Consider the following 23,590-nt stretch of genomic DNA (forward strand, 5'->3'; position numbering starts at 1 on the left):
CCTGGTACTTACATGTGGATGTAGTGTATAGGAAGCTAGGCCAAATAGCAAACCCCACTTTACGGACTCGCGTCGGGAGTTTTCTCAATCCCACAAATACACACACACACACACCCACATACACGCGACGCGATTGAAGTGTGATGATGTACGCGCGCTAAAGTTACTCCTGGAGGTTCGGTGTAGTGCAACCAAGGCGTGTGATTTTTAATCGCTCCCCGCAAAGCGGCAGTAGAAGGCTTTCGAGGTGTTTTGTTCCATTCAAATTCAGTGCATAATTTTACAGTGTGTTAACGAATTTTTCTTTAAAAAAAATGCTTAAACCCTTTAGCACGTGCGTGTCTGCGCTACTGCCGAGAGTATTAGTTGTGGGGTGTTTAATTGTGCTTTTTGTTTACTAGTGCCAAGCTGTGACCCGTTCAAAGTGTGCTATCCCCCTACACGCATCGCCCCTAAAAGGTGTGGTTAGAGAGTGAAAGTTTTAAAAAGGCGAAGCGTTTAAAAGTTTGTGGACCGTGCAAAGGGCGCGAAACGCGCGTTACGCCCTCCCCCCCAAACCCCCCACCCAAAACAAGGTGAGCAGCTACCTCTCTAACAATCAATCCAATTATCCGAATCAATTCCGGCGGTTTGCATTTACTTTTAAATCCAACAAGCCGCATGTAGATGAGTGCTTATCGGCAAACCACTTCAATCAACTGGCCACCAGCGGCAAGCACTAGAAACGTTCAGGTAATGGCCAAACGACCGGGGGGAGAAGGGGGACCTGTTTTGGACCTTACTTTAAAGTTTACATCGGTGTGGGTGATTGTGGGAGTGTTGAGCTGTGGAAGGATCAAACTGGAAGCGGAAAGATTCACGCAACACACTCAAAACGCTACATCCTTGAGTAGAATTTTGGAATCGGAGAGTCCTTTCTGATGTAAAATTGTTCTATTTACCCGTCAAATCCTTTTTTTATTATATTCACGAAAAAGGGTGATTGTTTTCTACTAGTAGAAATAAATTTGAGGTGAAAAATCGAGAAAACTTTGTGCGTTAACTCTTAATGGAACAATTTGCAATTTTTTTGTATTGAAATTGCAATTATGAATTTAAATTCTAATCATATTGTTAAAGAAATTTTCGAAGAAGAAGAATAACCGAGCATGCCCGGAATAAGACAAAAACCAAGGATAAATAAAAGGAGCCTGTTGAAGATTCGAATATCAAGCATTTTTATAAATAGGTAAGGTCTAATTCCAAGCATAGGCCTATTAGTGCACGTGCTGCAGCGACGCTATGATGAAGTCTTTAGTATGCGCTCTACCGTCGCATTCTCACTAATCGATGTTAGGATGCATACCGATTTTTGACCACGATTTTTTATGTTTTTCAGCCTACCAACCCTTAAATGAGCAGCTTCTGTTGTTGCTGGTGGTAATATCAATCGTCAAAATGAAAATTAAATTAAAAATATTCTATTTTTAAATGGGAAATGGAATATTTTTCCCTATTGCTAATTTTGTGCTGTTTGCATACCTGCCTCGAGATCTTGTTGTTTTATGTATCCGTTTGTATGTATTATTTTTTGCATTTGTGACATTCTATTACCTTATATTTATATTTTTGTAAAATTCGTTCAACACGCTTTTCTACAAAAAAATCCAAATTCAAATCGTTCAACCCCAGCAGCGAGTGACGGTTTGCTACAGTTACCTTTCCCGGCACACCGTAGCAAGCGAAGTTAATAAAAATAGTGAACCAACAAATGCGGCTGTGACGATTTGCCTGTGCGCGGCCCTGCAATCCGACCACATTCTATCCGTAATCAGGTAGCTAGGTTATTTCTTATCGCTGAACGGCCCATTCCCGGGGGATGTATGCATACTGGCGCCTGCCCGGGTTGGTGTACTCATCTCCCTTGAAAAAAAAAACCTTCCTTCTCTGGCTTCCACTCTTTCGTTTTTTTTGCTACGCGTGTGCTCGTCCCCCCATTGGTTTTGAATGCATGCATCTTGCTCAACTGGTGCATTCGCTGGTTGCCGGTGCATCAAAATGTACCACCAACTGCAACTAACCGCGCGAAGGGTCTCGCGTCGGTAGGCGAGAAAATACAAATAGGTGTAAAGATCTCCGGGGTAATGTTTGATAACAAACCGTTAATCAATATTTGCTCACTCTTCTCCCATGGCCGGCGAAAGGAAATGGGGGGTGGGGGGGGGGGGGGGAAAGCAAGCGAAGCAACGATGAACCGAGTGATAGTGAAAAGGTGAGAGAAGAGGCTCCAGATCGTGGCAAGAGTAAAAATGGTTCATAAAATGTAATGAGAAAATAATAGCCGAAAAATAGTTGTTTGGCGATGTTAAGGGTTAGTTGGAGCATGAGACTGTGAGGTGCTTTGAAGTTTAACTTCAAATTTTGTTTTTGACATGTATTCGAAACACAGTCACTCTTTTTATGCCAATTTAAAATAGAGCCGTGCCTTTATAAATGTAATTTCCGACGGTACGACATAGATTGTTCGGATGGTTCGTTCTGTAGAAATCGCGGATTGTTTTAAACATGGAAACACTTGTTCTGTGATTTGAGAAACCTGAGTCGAATGATGCAGAAGACAGGCAGTGTCTTTGACTGAGCAGGAGCGGCCCGTTGGTGATGTTACAATGACGCTAATCTTCACACGGCAGGACCGAAGCTCAAATCACATCCAGACCGTTACCCCGTGGCGAGGACTGACCATTCTATGGCCGGCGTGTGACCAAGGAGTGTTAATGGCTTGAATGTGACTGCGGATCAAAGTTGTACTCAAAGTTGACCATATAATGGCTTACTACACGTAATGATTCCACACAGTAGGATAGGCAGTCCTCAAACTACGGTAGGTCGGTCCTGGTGGGATTTGAACTCCGATTCTATCTTCTGAAGACCGGCGCCTCTACTATCGGAGACTATGCAAGCGACGAAGTCTGTCCCAAACTAACCAAACAAAGCTTATTGGACGCATCCCATATAAATGTTACATCTGACGCCCTTTAAACATCTCCTGATAACTACAACTAATGGAAAAGAGATCCAGAAATTCTTCCAATTCCACTCATTCCTCCAAATTAACTACATCTATCCCCGCCCCTCCCTCCCCCCCCCCCACCATTCCATCAGTTGACATTCGATCTTTCGAGACCGCATAGTGGACGGAAAAGATAGGAAAAAAAAACCGAACTAGTACATCGATCTCGGCAACTGTAAGCAATAAACTCTCGTTTAGTTTTCCATACAGTGTGTGTGTGTGTGTTTTCTCTTTTAACGCAACACTCGCATGCCGTACAGTCCCCCTAACGCGCTTCTCGACGATCCAGCAGCAAATCTGGAGCGCCGTACGAGTACGAGTCTCTATTATCTAGATTTAGTGGATCCGTCGGCAGTCGGTTAAGGCACGTTACGTATCTTGGAGTTGGAGCTTTTTTTTTCTTCTCTCTCTCTGTGGGAAGCAGCAACTAAACAAAAAAATAAACTACATACATACACAACCATCAGTGCGATAAGATAAGCGATGTGTGTGCAGTACGCCAAAGTGAAGGTACCCGCTGTGTGTTTGTTGTTATACCTGATGTCGTTTGGTGTTTTTTTTTTTCAAATGTTTGGCATTTGTCTGTTTTGCTACCGATGGTTACGGTGAGCCAACAGCCCGTTGGTGAACCGTGCGTGACCTGAGATGATCCGCACGGTGCAACCCTAAACTGCAGCCGAAAGCGTTACGCGTCGTGACGGATATTTGCGACTCGAGAACGGGACAAGTGCAAGTGCTCCCGTGTTGCCCCCGTTGCCGTTATTGTGTGTTAATTGAGGTTGAGGTTAGTTTAGGAGTGCTCCACACGCGTTTTGCGACGTTGTAATCGGTCTCTATTTCTTGCGGGATTTTCAGACCTGGTGAGTTTTGTGCCAGACAGTAGCACTAAGGAATGTGACGCACTGTGGAGTTGTTGCAAGACGCAAGAGTTGTTTACGGACACATCAAATAAAGTGAGTGACCCCAAAACCCAGTGTGATCAAGAGTTGAAGCGGGCGAAATTACATTTTAAAACCGTATGTACTAACGATCCTGTCGATTGCCGTCTTGATTATAGCGAAAAGATGCACCACAAGTAGAATATCGTGTTGTCAAATGCTATAAAAGATGGCTTGAAAGTGAAATAGGACTCATAGCCATAGAGTCAACTCTATTAGAGAGCGTTTAACAACTGATGATGTATGTGTAACGTACAAAAAGGCTAGTTTTAATGATGTTTGACGGTTCTGTGTCCTAGCGATCCATCCAAGTATCCATATTATCCATAAAACTTATTGATTGTGAATAGCGTGACCGAAGACGTTGGAAAATTTAAGCACATCTCGCAGAGGATCAGTCATGACTGCTGCTCCAAGTTTTATGACCTCATCTTAGTTTTAGCGAAAGATAAATAAACTCCAATAATAGACAAGACTTCTACTACCCAACACAGTTGTAGAAACTGAGGATAAAACCAGAGACATTTATAGGACTATAGGTGGCTTTAAAGGTTGGTTTGAAATCCTTCTAAAAAAGTGAAGGATTTCCTGGACCAGATGGACATTGTTGTGCTAAACATTCACGTCTAAGGCGATGCCGTCCATCAAATCAATCAGAGAGCTTATTTTGTAGCGCTTCTAAATAATGTCGTATTGATGGTGAGCGCGTCATCGATGACAGTTACTCGCAACTGACACCTACACAGCCCTTATATTTTCTTTCTGAGAATCTTCAATCGGTGAACGGTGAATTCAATAGTTCTGTAACCAAAATAGGAGTAACAATCAAGGTTATCAAGGGAAGCCTTAGCGAAAGAGCTGCACAGTGTGTTTTATGTGACAAAAGGTCCTGACTAAGGTCCTTGTTTAATGCAAACATCATTCAATCAGTTCTACAGCTTCAGTTTATCTTCTAGTTCGTTGTACGATAAGCTTGTATCAATCTTCTTGTTGGGCTTTACAACACCAAGAGCTCTTGGTCGGCCATTGCTGTCTTCCGTAATTTGATTGTACCTGCTGGAGGATAGTAAGTCCTGCAGAATGCAAGACGACATATATAGACAGAAACAGCACATCTATTCCTGTAAAAATGAGGTCTCTGAGGCTATTTTGCAAAATCCTCAAATCTTCTATGCCTCAGAACTATGTTCAATCCAACGAAGATTAGTCACCATTTTAAAAGCTACATCAATTAGTAGTTAAAAAGTGTATCTGTCTTAATATTTCGAGGTAGCAATCCTTCACGGCCATGCCATTTCCAAGAGAAAAAGGCACCGTCGGACCATGCTAAACATTTGGATACCTTTCTGTGCCTTTCACTCAGAGTTATGCACGCCAAAAAGGTGGCATAAATAATGCACCACATTTCTGTGGCTTAAAAACACAGCTACACTCTTTAGAAGACGCTACATAAAAGCGAACCCATTTGGAAGAAGTATGTAACGATTTACACTTCTTTTGCGGGTGCCATAATCCTAGCCCATCTCTTGAACAGCCCGCTAAAGCAAGCTACAAAACAAAAGATGCGTAAAGAATTCGTCAAACTTTTGCGCCCAACGTTGGCTGTGCGATGGTTGGTAAAGTAAAATTTATTTCATTACCATGACTATTCGCCAAACGCAACAAACCGGCCAAAAATGGAAGGAAACACACGAAACATAATTGCCGCAAAATGGGCAACAAAAGTTCTTCTTCGGGGTAGCTCCTAGTACAGTGCTCAGTGTGGCAGTAGTGGGGAATGGACTACAAAAACAAACCCCCCCGCACAGCAAAAGAAGATGGTTGAAGATCTTGAAATTGCCCTCTTGGGCCCCGGTTGTGTAAAAAAGAAACATTCCTTCTCCCATCGCTTGCGGCGCTGAAGCAGTTGATTGAACGTCGTCCTTGGAACTGTCGACATACATCCTAACGATGTGGAACTCCGCCCTATAACTCAGCCCAGCACAGCACACCACAATGGTGGCAACAAATAAAAAAGAAAAGGGCAAAACAACACGCACGCAGAGGCTCTTTGAAAATTTTATCGTTTTTTTACCAGCTCTCGGCGTGGAGTGGAAAGTACGGTAGAGATGCCCGTACTATCTCTAGCGAGCATCGCCCACTTTCGCCTGGATAGTGATGATGGGTCGGCTCGGCAGTAGCAACAGCAGCGACAGTAAGCACACGAGACAGATGTGGCGAGTCTGTACGGCCTTACACCAGAGCTCACCAGCAATGTGTGCCCTTACGGCAGGACTTGGCAGCTCAACTTTACCTCCTCCATATGTCATTCATAAATACCCTCTCCCGTAACACATGCACATCCGCGGTAAGACAGTGTGTGTCTGGAGTATATGGGTTTTCGTACTACGGGGGTTAGGGGAGGGAAATAAAAACAGATCATAACCATAAACTATATCCTATCAACTTTATAAGCCATATTTTTGACTCGTTTTACTTGCTGAACGTGTACGTGTGGTTGGACCGTTTGCTGCTGCTACTGCTGTAGGGTTATTTAGCTACAACCCTCCCCTTTTTTGCCGAACCACTGTTCTCTGTGTTTTATGCAGGGCCATTGTTCCTCTTCTTGAAAGGTAATTTTTCGTTGCTGGCAGCACGGGAACGCAAGAACACGGGGACCTGCTTTCTGTTGGCCATGTTCCAGAGGACATTGCGCTAGCGAAACACGGAGTACTGGGGGCGTGTTGGGAGGCTGAAGGCTTGGTTTTTGGTTCGGATACACTATAACATCCTTTCTGAGCGCTTCCAGCCGTTAATAATCTTCTTTATTATTGCGATTGTACTAACCCTCAATATTCAAGATGGTAAGGATAGATAGGTAATTCATAAGCTCTCCTTTTTACTCTACCTAAACAATTCCAACTTGAGATTACGAGTGTAATATGTAGGCGTTGGCGTATTGTGTCTATAACCTCCGAGAAAACTATGTTTTAATCAGTGCTCGGGCCAGTCTCGGTGTTGCGTGTCTTACGCCAGTCTTTGAAAGGTGTTATGCTACTACTGGTAGTTGGTACCTGCACTATATTCTCTCTGAAGTGTGTATATTATTTTTAATTGAAAAAAAGAGGACAAAACACTCATAGAACAGAAGATCTGGATGAATCTAAGTAATTCACATTACTATGGGCCGATCCGATGTAACTAGTGGGGATCCCCGTAAGTCTCTAACACTCTAGATTCAGGTGTCGAATCCCATTCAAAGCGTTCTCCTGTAGTAAGCATTCATGGTCCGGTTTCATGGTAAGAACAAGTTTAGTAATACATTGTACGCCATGATCCAACAGGAGAAAGAGATGAAGAATAAGACGCCTGTCTTCACACGGCAGGACATGAGTTCAAATCTCATTCGGACCTTTCCCTCGTCGAGAGGACTAATTATCCAAGTACGTTATATCAGCAAGTCTAGGCCATTAGATGGTCGGCGTGTCGTTAGAAGGTCTCTAAGGCAAGCCGAAAAATTATAATAAGAAGGAGAACTTTCTGATACTTCCTAGTTGGAGTGATAATCCTCTTCTTCTAGGCTTAACGACCTATAAGGTCACTCCGCCCATCAAATGGCTTACTGGACTCTCATATACCACATAGATGAAGACCAGCACCGTTGTCACCTGCACCACCGGTTCGCCCCTTGATCGATAATCAGTCAAGTCTTTGCTATGAGGGAACGATCCAGATGGGATTCGAGCTCTGGTCCTCCCGAAAAGACGCGTAGTTAACTAATACTTCAAAATTTGCAATCCATGTTTTTGATAGTTCCTTAACATCTTCACTCGTCCGAAGTCTTTCTCATGAATGAATCATGAGTCCAGCAGTCTAAAGCAGAACAATAGAGGTTAATGTTTTTGTTTTACTTGGTAATGTCTTTACAACGTCCGACACAATTTTATAAAATATTTTACAAACACAAGAGTTCAGCAGAGCCTGACGCTGATTGTCAATGCTTCAAAATCCGTTTTAAATTCACTTCGCTTCTCCCTGGCAAACGAGTAGTAAAAAGAATCGTACAAAAAAAAAAAAACAGACAAAGAATAGATCTCAACGATGGCTCGTAAAAAGACACAGATCACCCTTAGTTAAATGAATTTTCTGTTCCAGTTGAGCAACACACTACAAATGTCACAGAGAAAAAATAAATTCAGAGAAGAAAACAAAACACCCACTAGAACCTCTGTACCCAGTTGACATCTGCTTCACCCGGATGGCACTGCTAGAGTAGAGTGGAGCAAAGAAAAACGAAAAGCAAACCCAAACCGATCAATGTAGATAGAATTTATGTACTGAAACGTTAGTCTGCTTGTCGCGTGTGTGCGTTCTAGTATGTAAGTATGCGCACCACCCCCCCCCGTATGTAAGTAAAAAAAAAGATAATACAAATGCGGGAAGATGAACCAGAACGTGAAGAAAAGCCCTCCGGTTATCTGCCAAAACCAAAACCATCAAAGCGATCCTGCCAAACAGTGCACAATAACGGGGGGGTGCAAAAAATACTATTTTTCCAGTGAATTTTCGAATGTTTATTGTTAAACCCTCTGCCCACTGCAGAACCAACCCCCCCCCCCCCCCCCTTCCCCCGGTTCCCTCACCAGCTAGCATCGTGCTTTATATCCTAGCTCGGTCGAACAGTCAGGCTACGCGTCGCAGCCCGGACCGAAAAGCAGTGGAACCCGAGAGATGGAGCGAAGTAATCCATTTTATTCGCTATTTCTGTTTTCTTGAACCGCACACGCTGAAATGATACGACGGCAAGCAGCAGTAGAAAAACACATTCGCGCACACACACACACACACACAAGAACACCTAAAAACCCTGAGACAGTGTTTGCCTTGCTACCCTTGCTGCGTGAGCGCTGAGCGAAAGCATAATGCACATCCAATTATCTTTCTGTTCAATCAACCGGGCTCACCCGGAGCGTGTGGGACCCTAGCGTGTGTCTTATGCCGGATGTTCGGTTGCTCAAGATATGCGGTGTGTGCGGACCGGGACGTCGCTACGTTTATACTGCCCGGTCGAAGGTGCTTGGCTAGCGAACGATCTACACAGCGAGTTTAGTATCGAGTAGCTACGCAACTGAAGTTGAAAGTCGAGGCTCTGGATGATATAAAAGTACACATGTACATCTATAAAAATGGATGCTACTATTTATAGCAAAAACCAAGCAAATCTTTACTTGCGGAAGGGGGGCTCTTTTGTTGTTTGTAATATATTTTTGCTATCAAAATAATTTGTACCTTGCTGGTTTATCGTACACAAACACACACACACCAGCAGCCTACCTCTTCTTCTACGCCGTTACGCTCAAATACATTTATATAAGTAAAATCGCTCTACCACATCCCCTTTTTCCCCGCGCAGGTTGTATAGAAGAGAGGGGGAGAAACGCAGGCTCCCGGGGCAAAAAGGGATCCTTAACGTTCCATTCCATTTGCAATGAAAATTTAGCATCCCAAAATGAACGGGGAAAAACCAAATGAAAATGGGGGAGAATCTACTCACTTTTACCGGCGCACAGAATCGTTCTGTGTGTGTGGGTACGATGAGTAAAGTGCGATAGCTGAAGGGAGCAAGGATGGGCCCGCCCATGGGGGGACGACGAAGACGTGTGACTGGCATTTGACATTTGGGAAATCCTTATTCACTTCAAACGAATTTTCAGATCCACCAATTCCACCAGGCCACACGAGCACACGACCATTGCTCCGGTTCCGAATGATGCTTTGCCCGCCTCCCTCTGACACCCCCCCCCCCTCCCTCCCTCTCCTCCTCTCACACTTCCAACCTGGTCGTTCGTTCCGTTTTTGTTGGGAAGGGTTCTCTCCGGCCAAGCTCGGGCAGAACCGCCACCGCACACCGCCCGCCCTCCGCCAACGCAAATGCGGATGCGCTGTCAATGGAATTAAGATTGTTGGTTGATATTTTTCGAATTTCATCCCAAAAACTTATTTTGGTTTGGGGCTGCCTTCCACCTGCCGCATTTTCCCTGTCGGGAACAGTCCCGTGCCGTTCTTTTTAGTCTAACACCTTTTCCCCCGGGGGTGGGATGTGGAAAGAAGGGGCAAGCTTGCCGAGGAGCTTGCCTAGATTACGGGCCATGATTTTGCTCACGCGGCAACTGTGTTTCGCACGCATTTCGGTCGAGCGAAAAAGGATATTCTTTTGGCGTTTTCCCGCACGTGGTGTAGCGGCCGCGCCTGAATTTATGCCACATCGAATCCTCGCTGCTTCAGCAGCGCGGATGGGGCCCCGTGGCGCTATACCGGTCAAAGCATATTAAATTATTTTTAATTAACGTTAATCCTTGCCGCTCATTGACGTTTGCCGAGCAGAGCAAAAAAAAACAAAAAAAAATCAAACCCAAAAATAAGAATAAAGATAAAGCAGGAAAAACCCAAACTCAGCACGCAACTCAATAACGCTGCCACGCATAATGGACGCAACAACAAAAAATGGTATCGCTGTAAGACAGTACAGCACCAAACCTCCCTCCCTCCCCCCTCCCGATTCCATACACAAACACCCCCACCGACACCGGCACACATTGAAAAGTCGTGGACTGTGGCAGCGCAGTACGCAAACGCACCGAAAAAGCAGAAGCAGGATATAATGTTAGCGCACAAGATTTGGTGCCTCGCTGTCAAGGACATCATTGAGCTCGAAAGTGGTGCCGGTTTTGAGAAAATGGATGACAACGGTTTGTGTGACACCGGGCAAAGGGCGCATCCACCAATCGTGCCCGAAACGCACCCGTACACACACACACACGCATGCGCGCCATTTTTCGATTGTGATGGGGGGGGGGGGGGGAGGGGGTGACAAGGGAACAAGCACAGGGGGTTAGGAAGCAGAAGAAAATTCAGCATTACAAGAAAGTGAAAGGCCCACGCCATCTTTATTCACTTTTCCACATCGTTTCCTTTATCCCCCCGCGCACATTTTCATTCTCTTTTTCCTTATGGGTTTCCTATGGTAGCCCCATTGGCCGGTGGCCATTTAACTCGTCAATCACGTTTCCGTGAGTCTCAATGCACTTCCTTTGGCCATTTATTTTCATTTGCTGTTTTGTGATTCTTTCGGAAGGAACTGCTACAGCTTCTTTCTTTTGCGATTAAACATTAACTTTAAAGTAGTGAAGAGACAAGGTTATACAGCCGAAATTCGACTAAATTGACGTTTGAAGAACTAGGTGAATAACTAAGCGATATAAAGATAAGCAATTTAAGCAAGTAGAGAAAGTGTTAAGCTGGCTTTAAATAATTGAATATGAGTGTTTGGAGATCCGTTAAGTTCTAGCTGACTGGATTGAGGTCTACAATGACTTATGTTAGAGATGTTGCCAGTATCTATCAGCTATTGGATCAAATGCGCAAGGGGGTTCTAGCATCAAATGTCAAAACTTATCCAAAACATCTGACTGAAGTCATCTGAGGCATAATTCTTCGTGACTCTGGAGAACGACTTCAATCATTTACGTACTATTCCGACAACAATTCCCACTGGTTTGACCTCTCAGACAACGTTGCGCCATGTAGTAAAGGGGAAACAGTGTCAGGATTTTATATGGCAGGTCCGCAAAGGACGTTTTTGCAAAGACCGAAGCTCTCGCACAGTTACCAAGGTTAGCTCCTGAACGGTGGATGTTCGTGTCTGCTGTGTGTTGGAACGACGGGCGTTACTAGCCTCGAGTCGGCTAACAGCAATTCCTCCTAATTCTTCCGAGAGAGTGCGGAGTTGTAGGAATGTCTAGACCTTAGCTCTGAAAATTATTCTTCCAAAGAATTGCAACCTTCTTTGACGGAGCTTCAAATGCTTGATGAGATTTTATTCTTAGTATCGCGGTCCCAATGACGATCTACTAATTTTGAGACCTGTTTCCATTAATAATCTTGCCCAATAACACGCTAACTGTACTATCAAAAAGGTTGCCCAGCGATATTCGTTTTTACTGGACCGAGCTCCAATGCACACCGCATTAGTAGTGTCATCTAACTACTTTCAAGCTCAAGATTAAAAAAAAGCATGACGTTAAACACTTCAACGGGCTTATGCACCGCTCGGAACAACAGCAGGATAATATGTTCTCTAGCTCTACAAGCACCGTTTTGCCACACATGAATAAATTAATCATCCCTTTTTTCTCCCTCTCCCTCTTTCTCTCTCTCTCTCTCTCTCTTTTTCTCTCTCTCTCTCTCTCTCTCTCTCTTTCCTCTAGTTGGTGATTGGACCCATACCGAACCGGAACGAACGCGGCAAGACGCGCACGCTGCAACCCGCCCACGGTCGTAAGCTACTGTCCGCGGTACCGTACAGCCCGGCCAGTAACGGTGGGCTGCCTATTATTACTTTGAGACACCGGTACGCAGAAAACCGTCAAAACGATTTATCTTCGGCCGTACAAGGACATCTTCCCGGGCGGTGGCCATAACCAGCTATCCTCGCTATATCCGCAACCCGTGATGGAGCGCAGCGGAGGCGGTGGAGGCAGCGGTGGTGGTGGCGGTTCCGGAGGTCCAACCCCCAGTAGCCTAGACACGATGAACGACTCGTCCGGCCTGTGTCTGCAGGATCTGGTCGGTGTGAATGGTGGCACCGGCGGTGGTGGAAGTGCCGGTGGGACCGGCGGTGGAGGCGGTTCGAACAATACGCTAGCGGATCACCTGCACGGTAGTGGGGCGCATCACGGTACCCACACGCATCACAGCCTGCACGACGGGCTGGTGAGTGGTGGCGTTAGCGTATCGTCCGCCATTACCAGCCTGATGTCACCGGGCGGCATCAACAGTGGTGGGCTTGGACACCTGCATCACGGAGCACCTGATCTGTCGGCGCACCATCATCACCATCACCACCACCATCAGCATCACCATTCGTCGGCGTTGCACGAACCGCTCGAGAAATTGAAACGTAAGTACGAATGGGCGTGTGCACATCCGTTTTTTTGCAACCGGAACATTTAAGTTTACTAATTTTACCCCTAACGTTATGCAATTCGCACTGCAAAAATAGTTTCTGTTTGACAGTGCTCATACAATATTTGCATTTTCCCGACTAGAAAGTGGTTCATTCAAATTTAGACTGCACCACAAGACACGCTATCTACCGACAGCGACTCGGTATCACTTCCAGCCCCAACTACAAGCGACACGAGATGTGATGAAATCTTTCTTTGACAGCAGCATGACAAGTGCTCTCATTGTTTGATTCGAATTCCCGTTGTCGTGGAGTGTTGTTGTTGCTGCTACCTTTCCTGGCAGTGTGGAAAAGGTGCGTCGTGCTGTTGCTTCCTCTTATCGCCAACCGCTTCACAACGGTAGCAGATAAGCAAAGCACAACAAGCCTCGCTGGAAGGGGCTGCAGCCACTATCTATTAGAACGGCGTTCCGCTGCTCAAGGTGCTCGAAAAGCGGACAACTTGTCGCTTCTTGTCGATCACAATATGCCTGGATGATTATGATGTAATCGTTATTATGCTATCACACAATTAAACAAATTAGATCCGAGAAAAACATAATAGCGTCCAATTAGTTCGCTCCCTTGCATTGCGTTGCCACACGTTGCGGTTCCGGGGAACCCTCCGGCGTGTGTATGTGAGATATTCGGTGCAGGTCAGACGTGCAACCACCCCTGGTACATTTAAAATACAGCACCATCAAAAGATGGGATCGAAAAAATGGTACACCGTGCTCAGTTCCTGTTCCTGTTGGCCGGGGCGACGATTGTGTCGACTCTGACGGGCAGGACTTTAAGCCGACACAGGACACGCAAGGGTGGAAATATGTTTTGGTGCTTGTACCGCTTTAGGTGAGCTTTTGTTCAATAAGCGGTGCGGTTTTTGCGGGAGGAAAGATTTACTCGAAACGGCTAGATTCACTTTTCTTAATCTGGGGAAAACATTTGAAAAATCCATCTACGAACAAGTGCACTGTTGCCAAAGCGTTCGTCCTTGTGGTGTGTGGAATTTTGCTTCCCAACTGTAGGGTTTGGTTTGTGCAGGAATATTTCGGAACTCGAGGAATCCTGACTAGGGGCGCCGGTCTTCAAACGGTTGAATCGGGGTTTCAAATCGCATCCGGACCGCGTCCCACCGTAGTGTGGGGACTCTTACTATCCAACCACGTGGTATCGGCAAGTATTAGTAAGCCAATCAATGACCGGCGTGACCTTAGTGGTCATTAAGTCAAGAAGAAGAGTCCTGACATCTATCATGACTTTGGTTAGAAAACCTCTGGGCTTCTGTCAGATATTCAACCAACTATACGTCAGTTAAATCAATGCAGATAAACATATCCTGAAGTAATAGATAGCGTAGACGAATTTCTTCCTTAATTGTAATGCCTAAGAGAATATAAACCTCAATTTCTCATCCACTAACCTTGCCGAAATTTACCGAAATATTCAATCCACTTTCACCAAAAGCAGCCGTAACAGATGCAAAACAATTAGATTAGGAAAACAGTAACAAAACTAAGTAGTAAATGTTTAGTACCAGCTCAAACTCAAACACCTCTACTAAGCGAGCCGGGCGCCCCCTGGTAGAGTACAGTGAAAGCTTGCGTTTAAATTATTTTTTAAAACAAACATACGCACGCACGCACAAAATAGCTTTCTCTATTATCCTTTTTCATTAAGATGCATACAGTAGGATTACGGGTGTGGAAGGGAATGCCTTGCGCTCTACTGAATGAAATGAAAACGGTGAAAAAGGAAAACTCTGGGTACGTAAAGTACTATGTCTAGTGAACGGTCGAGCAAAAGCATTGACTCGTGACCATTTCGGCCGTACCGCTTCATCCGGAGCTGATGAGGAGCTTAGTGCACAACTTTACATTTAGATTACAGTTTGCCCACAGCAATGCGAAGCGAAAACCCGGCCTAGAAAACTTGCTCACTTTTTCTTGCTTCTTATTTTGTTATGAGGAAAATCTTTTGGAACAAATCTATTAGCTGATTCGTTAGAATTTTCTCTGCATTTTTGCATACGTGAGCATACATCGGTGTGTGTGTGTGTGTGTGTGTGTGTGTGTGTGTGTGTGTGTGTGTGTGTGTGTGTGTGTGTGTGATGAGCAACAAAAAGGGATCCTTTCTTTGTACACCGATGCTCGGAAAATGTATCGGAAAAACACCTCCCCCTTCGCCCTGCTCCTAGGTGACTAGGTGCACTGTCAGGATGATTTGAAAAATATTAGTTTCCATTAGACACGTTCAAGTGTATATTTTTGGTCACTTTTCATTTATTTCAATCGGTTTTTTTTGTATATGTGTGTGTGAGAGAGTTTGCTTCGCTCATTCATCTCCATTTTCCGACCGGAGTTTTCTTTGCTTTCCTATGTTTTTCGGTTCGTTATTGTTGCTTCTTTTTTTTGCGTTGTTAATCTTTCCCCATTTGTTTCCGGCCGTCCAACCCACCTCAAAAAGCACCCAAAAGCCCGATTCCGCTCAAAAATAATAACAAACCATCGACCGTTCCGCGGCGAAGGGTGATCAATTAGCCGTGAAGAGTTTCCACACATATCTCTCCCGTCCTTCCGTTTGCCTCCCCCTCTGCCCCTCCCCCCTCCGCACCCTCATCCGGTTCCGTTTTTCCGGCCCGGCGGCCCTTGGGGGAAAGTCGACACCGACACCCCCCTTGATTCCCCGTGGCAAAACGGGAAAGAAACGCATCATAATGACAAATTACCGCCGCAGATTGAGCGTGACGGGTGAGAGGTTTGCGCCCGGCGATGCTTGAGCACGATTTCGGTAAACAAATGACGAGCGAGACGAGGGACCGGATAAGGTTTTGTGGCCCAGCCCGGCACAGCTGGGCCATGCAAATTCGTTCTCCCATGGCCGCCCGTCCACAGGTTCGCGTCGTGTTTGCCGGAGTTGCGCTTCGGTTAGATCCTTTTTTTTTTGTTGTCGTTGTTGTTGTTGGTTTTGTTTGCTGCCAGCCCATCCGTTTGTTTGTTGGTTTTTCGGAGGACATGGGCCAGTTGAGGGAAGGGGGAGATGTGTGGGAGGGGTGTGAGAGAGGAGTGATGTTTTATGCAAGGCGAGGTGGTATGTAAAAACTGTTTTTACATTTTTCCAATAATGATAAGCGTGAATAATGCACACGTACAGCGCACCAAACCCAACCGCCCACGGGGTTCGGCAAACGTCACCGCGTGTAGCGTGTTGAAGACGGTGAGATGATAAGCGAAAGCAGCACCAAAAACTGGGAACGCAAAACGGCGAAACGCCCGCCGAGACATTGACGATGGTGACAGGGAAGCGGTGGAGGGGGACAGATTCCGTTCGAGGCCATTAATTTATCTCAATTATCCTGCTGTTTATTTGTTCACTTTATCCGATTACGAAGAACTTCATCGCATTTGCTTGATAAGCATATTAATTTGTTGCGGACTGTTGAAATGTGTCGGTGGATGTGGTGTGCACGAAAAGTCTGTCATCTTGACAACAAAGGGAATCATTTGTAAAAGCTATTTTATTCTTCAAGTGTCATACGAACCGTTTCATTAGATGGGTGTTTGCAATTTAATTCTGAATTGTTGAAAATTAGGAGTATTTTTACCTCACGGATGTTTTGGAGTGTGGAACACTTCTTCTTCACCTACACCACCGGGTCACCCCAAGTCTGGAACACTATTTCGTGTTAAAATTCACTAACATATCGAAAAGTACCCATCTAAAACAGTTTGATACGCTAATTTATTTAATTTAATTCCTAAATGTATGCAACCAAGAAAAACAATACGTAATTAGCTAATTTTTTATCATGAAAACTCTCACTAAAATGCAATCTGGAGAGGACTAAACTATCCTTTCCAAAAAAAAAAAAAAAAAAAAAACACATCAACCATGAGATAAATCATAAAATTAATAAACTCGCACCAAAAGATCAATCTTGCCTGCATCTGCCCCAGCTTGTGTGTGTAGGAAATTGAAACGCCTTTCAGGGAAGATGGTTTTCCATTCGAGCATGAAAACACCCTCGCCAAACAAGTAAAGAAGTAGCCAAATGTGAGAAACTTACGCACCGAAAAATGCTTAAATATGCATGAACTCACGGTACACGGCCACTAGCGAGTTGGTGGTGATAGAGTCATAAAATACGACTTTATCCATCCAATACAATGAACCAGGAGGAGGGAAAACAGGCACAGAGGAAGGCAAGGTTAGGTGAAAGACAGGAAAAATTGAGAGATAGAGGGAAAGAGAGTGAACGAGCAAAACATAACACAACCGAACCGTTTTACCCACAGCCTCGTCCACAGCCGGGAGACGTTTTCGGGCTGCGCAAAGGCCCACACGGTTGGAACAATAATCTATGCTATAAAATTTACCAATGGCATGCAGGGAATGTTCCGGTTTTCCACACGTTTTTTTTTTTCTCCCCCCGCCAGATTTGTAACCACGAACCGCGAAAGAGGAAAACATTCTCAACCGGCAAAAACGGAGGAAGAAAATAAAGTTTGAATGGAAGAAGCGGAAAAAAAACAGTTAGACAGAACACAAAAAAAGACGAGGCGATGCAGCAGCACGCGAGCGCTCGCCGTGTGAAGGCTGCCGATGCACAATAAAAACAAAAGGCATCACAAGACAAGACGTGGCCGCACAGTTAATCTCCTCAGTTACACCCCAGTAATGATGCATTTTTTTTTTTTTTCGGGCACGGGCACGTTGACGTACCGATGCATCGCCGACGGTTTGATGCTGCAGCCCAGGCAAGGCTAGAGAGGCTGGCCTGGGTAGGTTTGGTTGCCAGCTGGTAAAGTTATAATTCTTCGAACTGTCAGTTTTGGGCAGTAAAATGGAAAGCAAGGAAAAAAGGAGCTATAAAAAAAAGGAAGAACAACACCCGCTAGTGGTGGTGACGCTGTTAGGAATGTAACGCACGGTTGCAAGAACCTAGCGGGCAGATCTAGCCGTAATGGAGCTAGTTGCACTGAGCGCTGCCTGCCATAGTAGGCATGTTATTACAAGCGAGCTAAAACAGCTAACACCAGAAAAGAAGAAACAGAATAGAACTGATTATATCTCTTAAAACATTAACCAACTTTAATAAGCCTGCAAATAGTAGCGTTTGGGATGTACGGAACAAAGTATCGCTCGCCATATTACCGGTATGCTTTGTCTTGCAAGTTTTCTTTCTTCAAGAGTCTATCGAAGCTATCGGAATCGGATTTGGTAGGATTTAATGTACTTCAAAAAGAGGTAAAGAAGCTCATCGATCTGATTAAAAGGGGAGAGACCTGAATGTGGTGTTGTTTACCAAAATGAACACAAAGCTGGAGTGCTTTTGCGGAAGTAATTACGATCCTCTTGTGTCCGGAATGTACAGGCAAAAGGTCCTCCAAATAAAGCCTACGCGATCCCGCTTTGTGTGAGGTTTAATCGGACATCGCTTGGCAAAATGCTACGAAGAATTTCCTAAATTCAAACACTCGACGCTAGAAGTAGCAATGGATCGGGCTGCATTGCTGTTATGGCTTTCGTGGACTTGACTTGCAGCAAATGTTGCAGCAAGTTTGTTGTTTGATGTCTTTCTCATGACGGGACGAGCCTGACACTAACCTGAGGACTCACTGCACTGTTTTAATCTGGATATCCGAAACAGTTTGTAGCGCGTTTTTGATCTCTCAGCAACCCGCTTACAGCGGTTACTTGGGATCAACGTATATCAACAACTGGATTACGTGTTCCGTTCTTCACACGGCAGGACCGGGGTTAAAATCCAATAAGTCTAGCAAGCCATTCGATAGCCGGTGTGACCTTGTAGGTCGTTAAGCTAAGTAGAAAAATAAGCAGAGATCCTTCGGAATCTTGACCGTAAGAGGAGTGGATCCTCGCGTTTCCTTCAACTCGTACTCGTCATTGTAAACCTCTAGATGACTATCCTGTCACAAGCAACTTAAACTTAAAATCGATTTAACTAACCGCCAAAATACAGAGCAAATATGTGGCTTTTTGCAAGAGAAACCAATTGATAAAACAAATCAGCTTAAGAGTATTGGAATTCCGAATGGTCCTTCCAAGGTTACGCATTGTAGTCCAAAAGAAACGTGACGTTCTTGTCCAATGGACAAACAAATTCAAATTCGCTTTCTATTAGCGTTAATTGAAGAGGAACCTTTCACATAAAATTAGCAATCTACAGTTACTTTACGTGTGCGAAAGTACCACCAGAGATTGTAAGACATTTTCCACCATTTCCCAGCGTGCAACGCGACGGGATTGTGCTTCCGTACCAGATATAACAATCTCTCAAAGCAATTTTAGAAAGCCTTATTGTTGTAACAAACATTACGACAGCACCAGCGAGAAATGCTGTAACCCGACCGGTGTCACATTCCCGTGTCAGCTTGATGCTACGCGCTGCGGTACCGTTGCCTCAAAGCAAATTGCGGACAACATCGACGAGGTTCCGTTTTCTTTTTTTTTTGCGCTTGTGATGAGTGTTAGTTTTTCCATACAAACGCGCACACACACAGGAGCACTCTTTTCCACTTTTTTGCCATGAATGTAAGTGTGTGTGTGTGCCGGTTGTTTTTGGGATACAAAACACCGTCCAAACCGTCCAAACGCGGAAACCCCGTTGACATCGGATTGGTACGACAACGGAGCGGATCGTTCAATACGCAGCTTGGCATCACATCAACACCGTGTTTTGATGGGTTGCTTGTTGCTGCGGATCGTAACATGTACAACGGTTTGCCCCGTTGTTCATCGCGGCACGCAACTAGTGTATCTCCCCCCCCCCCCCCCCCCTACCCATGCCCTCCCTTACGGTGGGAGGCTAATTCCCGGGGGTCAGCAATGGGTGTTTTGGGTGATTTGGGCGCTCGGTCGAGTCGAATGCCTTTTCGGTGTTGAGTTCAGGTGAGGGAGGGGGGGGGGGGGGGTGGCATGTACTAGACGAGACTCCTGCCACTCGACGTCTAGCTAGTTTTCGATTATCTGGAAGTTCGTGTTCCGAGGACCCATTCCACTCATAGCGCGCCACACAGCGGCGCTGACTGCAATAAAGCTACTAAGAGTAACTCTCTTCACTTTATTGCCTCATTTTCGCTTTATTCTATAAAGCTAGCGTGAATGTTAATCGTATCCAAAAAGTATTGAGGTAACATTACAAATAATAAACCCTTGAGGTACTGCAGGAATATTGGAGTGCCACATTTTCATAAATACATCATAAAAAGACACACTTCAAGAGGACGTCGACGACGTTGCGAAGACCATGATGCCAAGCGAGCACGGCATCCTTACCCAGGGGGTGCAGATGGGCAAAAGCGAAACCAACACACACAAAAATCAATACCTTCGAAACGATCAAGGTCATCAATGATATCATAGCGCCCATCATGAACCCTTATCATTTCCATCATCCATCGTTATCCACTGAGATGCTGCCAGTCTATCGATCTCGGGTAGTGTCTTCCCGTCGGTGCAACGCACGTACACATACCCCACACCTTTTAGTCCCAAGCCTTTCCCCCCTTGCTGATCGGGGTTTGCCTGTTGTTTTATTATCTCTTTAGTCAACCGCTTTAGGACCCGGAACCCGGAACTGGTATAGATTTACTATAACGTCCATCCGCTTCCATCCTTCATCATTGCTGAAATCGCTACAAAAAGGAAGGAGCGGCAAAGCAAAAACCCAACGCTGCTTGCGAGATACTTGCTTTAGCTCCATCACGTACAAACTGGGGGGATACTCTGACGAAACATCTCAGGATAGGATGCCATACATATGTGTGTGTATATATGTGTGCACACGCTGTGACCTGAAGTGAATGTAATGAAAGGAGCTTTAGATTATGTTTAAATTGAGATTTATGAAGACACATTACAGGGCCAACACCACACGGTGGTGGGGACCCGAAAGAGATGCATCCTTCAATAGCAACCGGATCCATGATTCACGTTCAGCGAATGGTACTGTATCTCTACCGGCTATGAGCTAAAGTATTCTTACCCGAAGGAACAAACAAAAAATTGACACATCCTCTTCCGTCATCCATCCGGTGGTGGTTGTCTTCTACCGGTCGGGAAGTATCCGGCGATACGGCACAAAATGGTTACGCTTCACTGAGACGCCTTCGTTGCTGGCTTCAGGCTCAGCGCTGTGTGTTGGGTTTTGAATGCGATCACTTTTACCATTTTTAGAGGCGTTTCGGATGCGTCGTAACTATTGAGCCGCGTGCAGTTGTTATTGGTTCGCGCACAACGCGCTTCGAAAATAGTCGAGTCAGGTCGTATTCTGATTTCCTGTCGCCTCTGTGCTGGTCGTTATGGGAGACTGCACTGAGATGGGCTTTGTTTAACGTGTTGCGGAATATCTGTACACGCCTTTGTAAATAAATATAGGATATTGTGTTCTATATAGCTGTAATCCAAACTAATGTTGATCTTTTTGAAGTTTCAAAATTTCTGGATATGATCCTGGAATAGAGCTTCATCACCAATATATTTTTCGCCGTCAGTCAGTCATTCTGATTGATTCTCATATGGACTGCATCGTACTAGAAATGGGTCACGACTCCAACATAACACATGCATATATATTTAGTCCATAAAATTCTTCAACACTTTGAAGGTTGCTCTGAAATTCTATCACGATGAAGCCTCGGATGTCCTTGTCAGTTTATGCTATAATTGAAATGTCATACAAGACTGTTTGGGTTGCTTTGGAAGCGACAATATGTTGTAAAATTAAATTCAACTATGTCTGGTAGTAAAAGCATGACCATCAGCAATATCTTCAACTGTCAGGAATAAAACTTTTAGTACGAACAAACACTTGAGTCGCTGTTTTCTCGAGAGTTTTCGTCGATGTTGCGCCCACAAGTTGATGGATAATGCGCTGTAGCAGTTTCTCTGCCCGTAAAGGAAGGGACGACATCGTACGAACGCGACGGCGGACATTCTGGAGGTTCGGTAGAAATCAGTATCAAATGAAGAATCGTAGAACTATGTCTTCTGATAAACACACATATTAACTTAGATTTTAGACGACAAAACGAGCGTGATTGGTACGATCTATCAACATCGGACAACAAATAAAGAGAGATTTGGAAGAGAGCGAGGATTTGTACAAGATTTCGATACAATACACACGGTGTACAGCGCCGCACGCTTATCAATCATGCTACGAGAGCGCTCCAGGAAAGGTACGCTCGCCGTGATAAAAAGTATGGCATAATTTAAACTAGAAGATTCGCTCAGTGATGCGTTGCAACTTGAACTGTTTCAGTATTGGAAATCAATCGTTAAAAACATCTGATACGAAACAGATAAAATCTAGATAAATATTGATAGTGTGCTGCCCGTGATTCCTTTATTTTTTGGGATAACAAATGTTACTTCCCTGCTGTCTTAATCTCCCAATAATTATGTATCTCATTTTCTCACCCCTCTGGTTCACCAAAAATGCCCGAATTCGAATACCGTATGGCGTGTGCGAAAGGTAGTGCAAAAATGGTTTTGATTATTATAACGCATCCTTTTGCCCCGAAAACTCCAAATCCATAAGTCAAACAAACATTGGATTGAGATTTTTCCCCCTTTTTTTTTTTAGCCGGAATATTGCGATTTCCCTTGTTTTCCCGTGTCTCAACCCGATCCGTCCGGCACAGTGGTAACCGGGTGCGAAACCACATAAATTCATTTGACCATTAAATTGGTCCCATATGGCTTATTGTTTTCTAGTTTGCCGATAGAGTCGCGTCAGTTGTCGTACGGTCTCGCGCGTGGAAAATGGGGGAAAACAAAGGGAACGAAGTCATCAGCCTGGTACGTGGTGGGTACCGGATTGCTTCTCCGACCAAAATCGCATAATCATTATCTGCCTATTTCTTGCTGGTTAGGATATTTTCCTTGTCACCCAGCCGAGCAGCATCACCCGAGAGAGGTATGCTAGGCTGCAGCAATTTCATCGACCTCGACCGATAAGCATCGGCCAATACATTCGTGCGTATGCGTGCTTTAGCAAAAGGGGTTTGTCCCGTGTCGAGGTTGAACAGATTCATTTTGCTATAAAATTATCATTTCCAAACCTAGGCACTGAGCAGGGTGTTTGCCCCTTCGTACCGACACGGCCAAAAACCTGTGCAGTTAAAGCAGACAGGGGGAAGAAGAAAAAACGCACAGACAAATAGACGGCACAATCGGTGTGTGGTGGTGCAAGTTAATAAATGCGTAGGGCCATTGTGCAGCCACGTACCACGGGTACTGCCGAAACATCCCCGGTAAAGTCAACCGTACCCTTACACGGGGCTTGCAGGTTCGTTCGCGCCGCTGAGTGATTGATCGTTAATCGGTACCGCACACCGAGGCCACCCGGGTCTCGCTGCCGGCGAACATGCTCAAAGTTTTCCGAACGGTCGGGTGTGAAATCAAAGTCAAGATAAGTTTTTAGGATGCATTACGCACATGTTTCGTTTTCGCACAAGGACGACACCGAACGGTGCCGCCGAGGCTGGCGTGGCTGGTGTAATCATTTACAACCGCACAATTTAAAAAACCCCCCTACATACCCTCCTCCGGGCGGACGGAACAGAACCGGACGGACAAGTTGAGCGTCCCCGA

At 45.0% G+C, this 23,590-nt stretch overlaps 2 protein-coding genes across 2 annotated transcripts in view; one reads left to right on the forward strand and one right to left on the reverse strand.

The window, feature by feature from the left end:
* The window catches only part of LOC126568277 (armadillo segment polarity protein), a 369,973-nt gene that overhangs the window by 298,348 nt on the left and 48,035 nt on the right, over positions 1–23,590 (reverse strand). The window lies entirely within an intron of this gene.
* LOC126557460 (pituitary homeobox homolog Ptx1) overlaps positions 568–23,590 on the forward strand; it is a 46,766-nt gene continuing 23,743 nt past the window's right edge. The window contains exons 1-2 of the mRNA XM_050213251.1: positions 568–732; positions 12,234–12,925. Of these exons, the coding sequence (XP_050069208.1) occupies positions 12,478–12,925 (448 nt within the window). The 5' untranslated portion in view covers positions 568–732; positions 12,234–12,477. The remainder of the gene's footprint in view (positions 733–12,233; positions 12,926–23,590) is intronic.

The sequence above is a fragment of the Anopheles maculipalpis genome, chromosome X, assembly GCF_943734695.1.
Source record: "Anopheles maculipalpis chromosome X, idAnoMacuDA_375_x, whole genome shotgun sequence".
Lineage (NCBI taxonomy): Eukaryota > Metazoa > Arthropoda > Insecta > Diptera > Culicidae > Anopheles > Anopheles maculipalpis.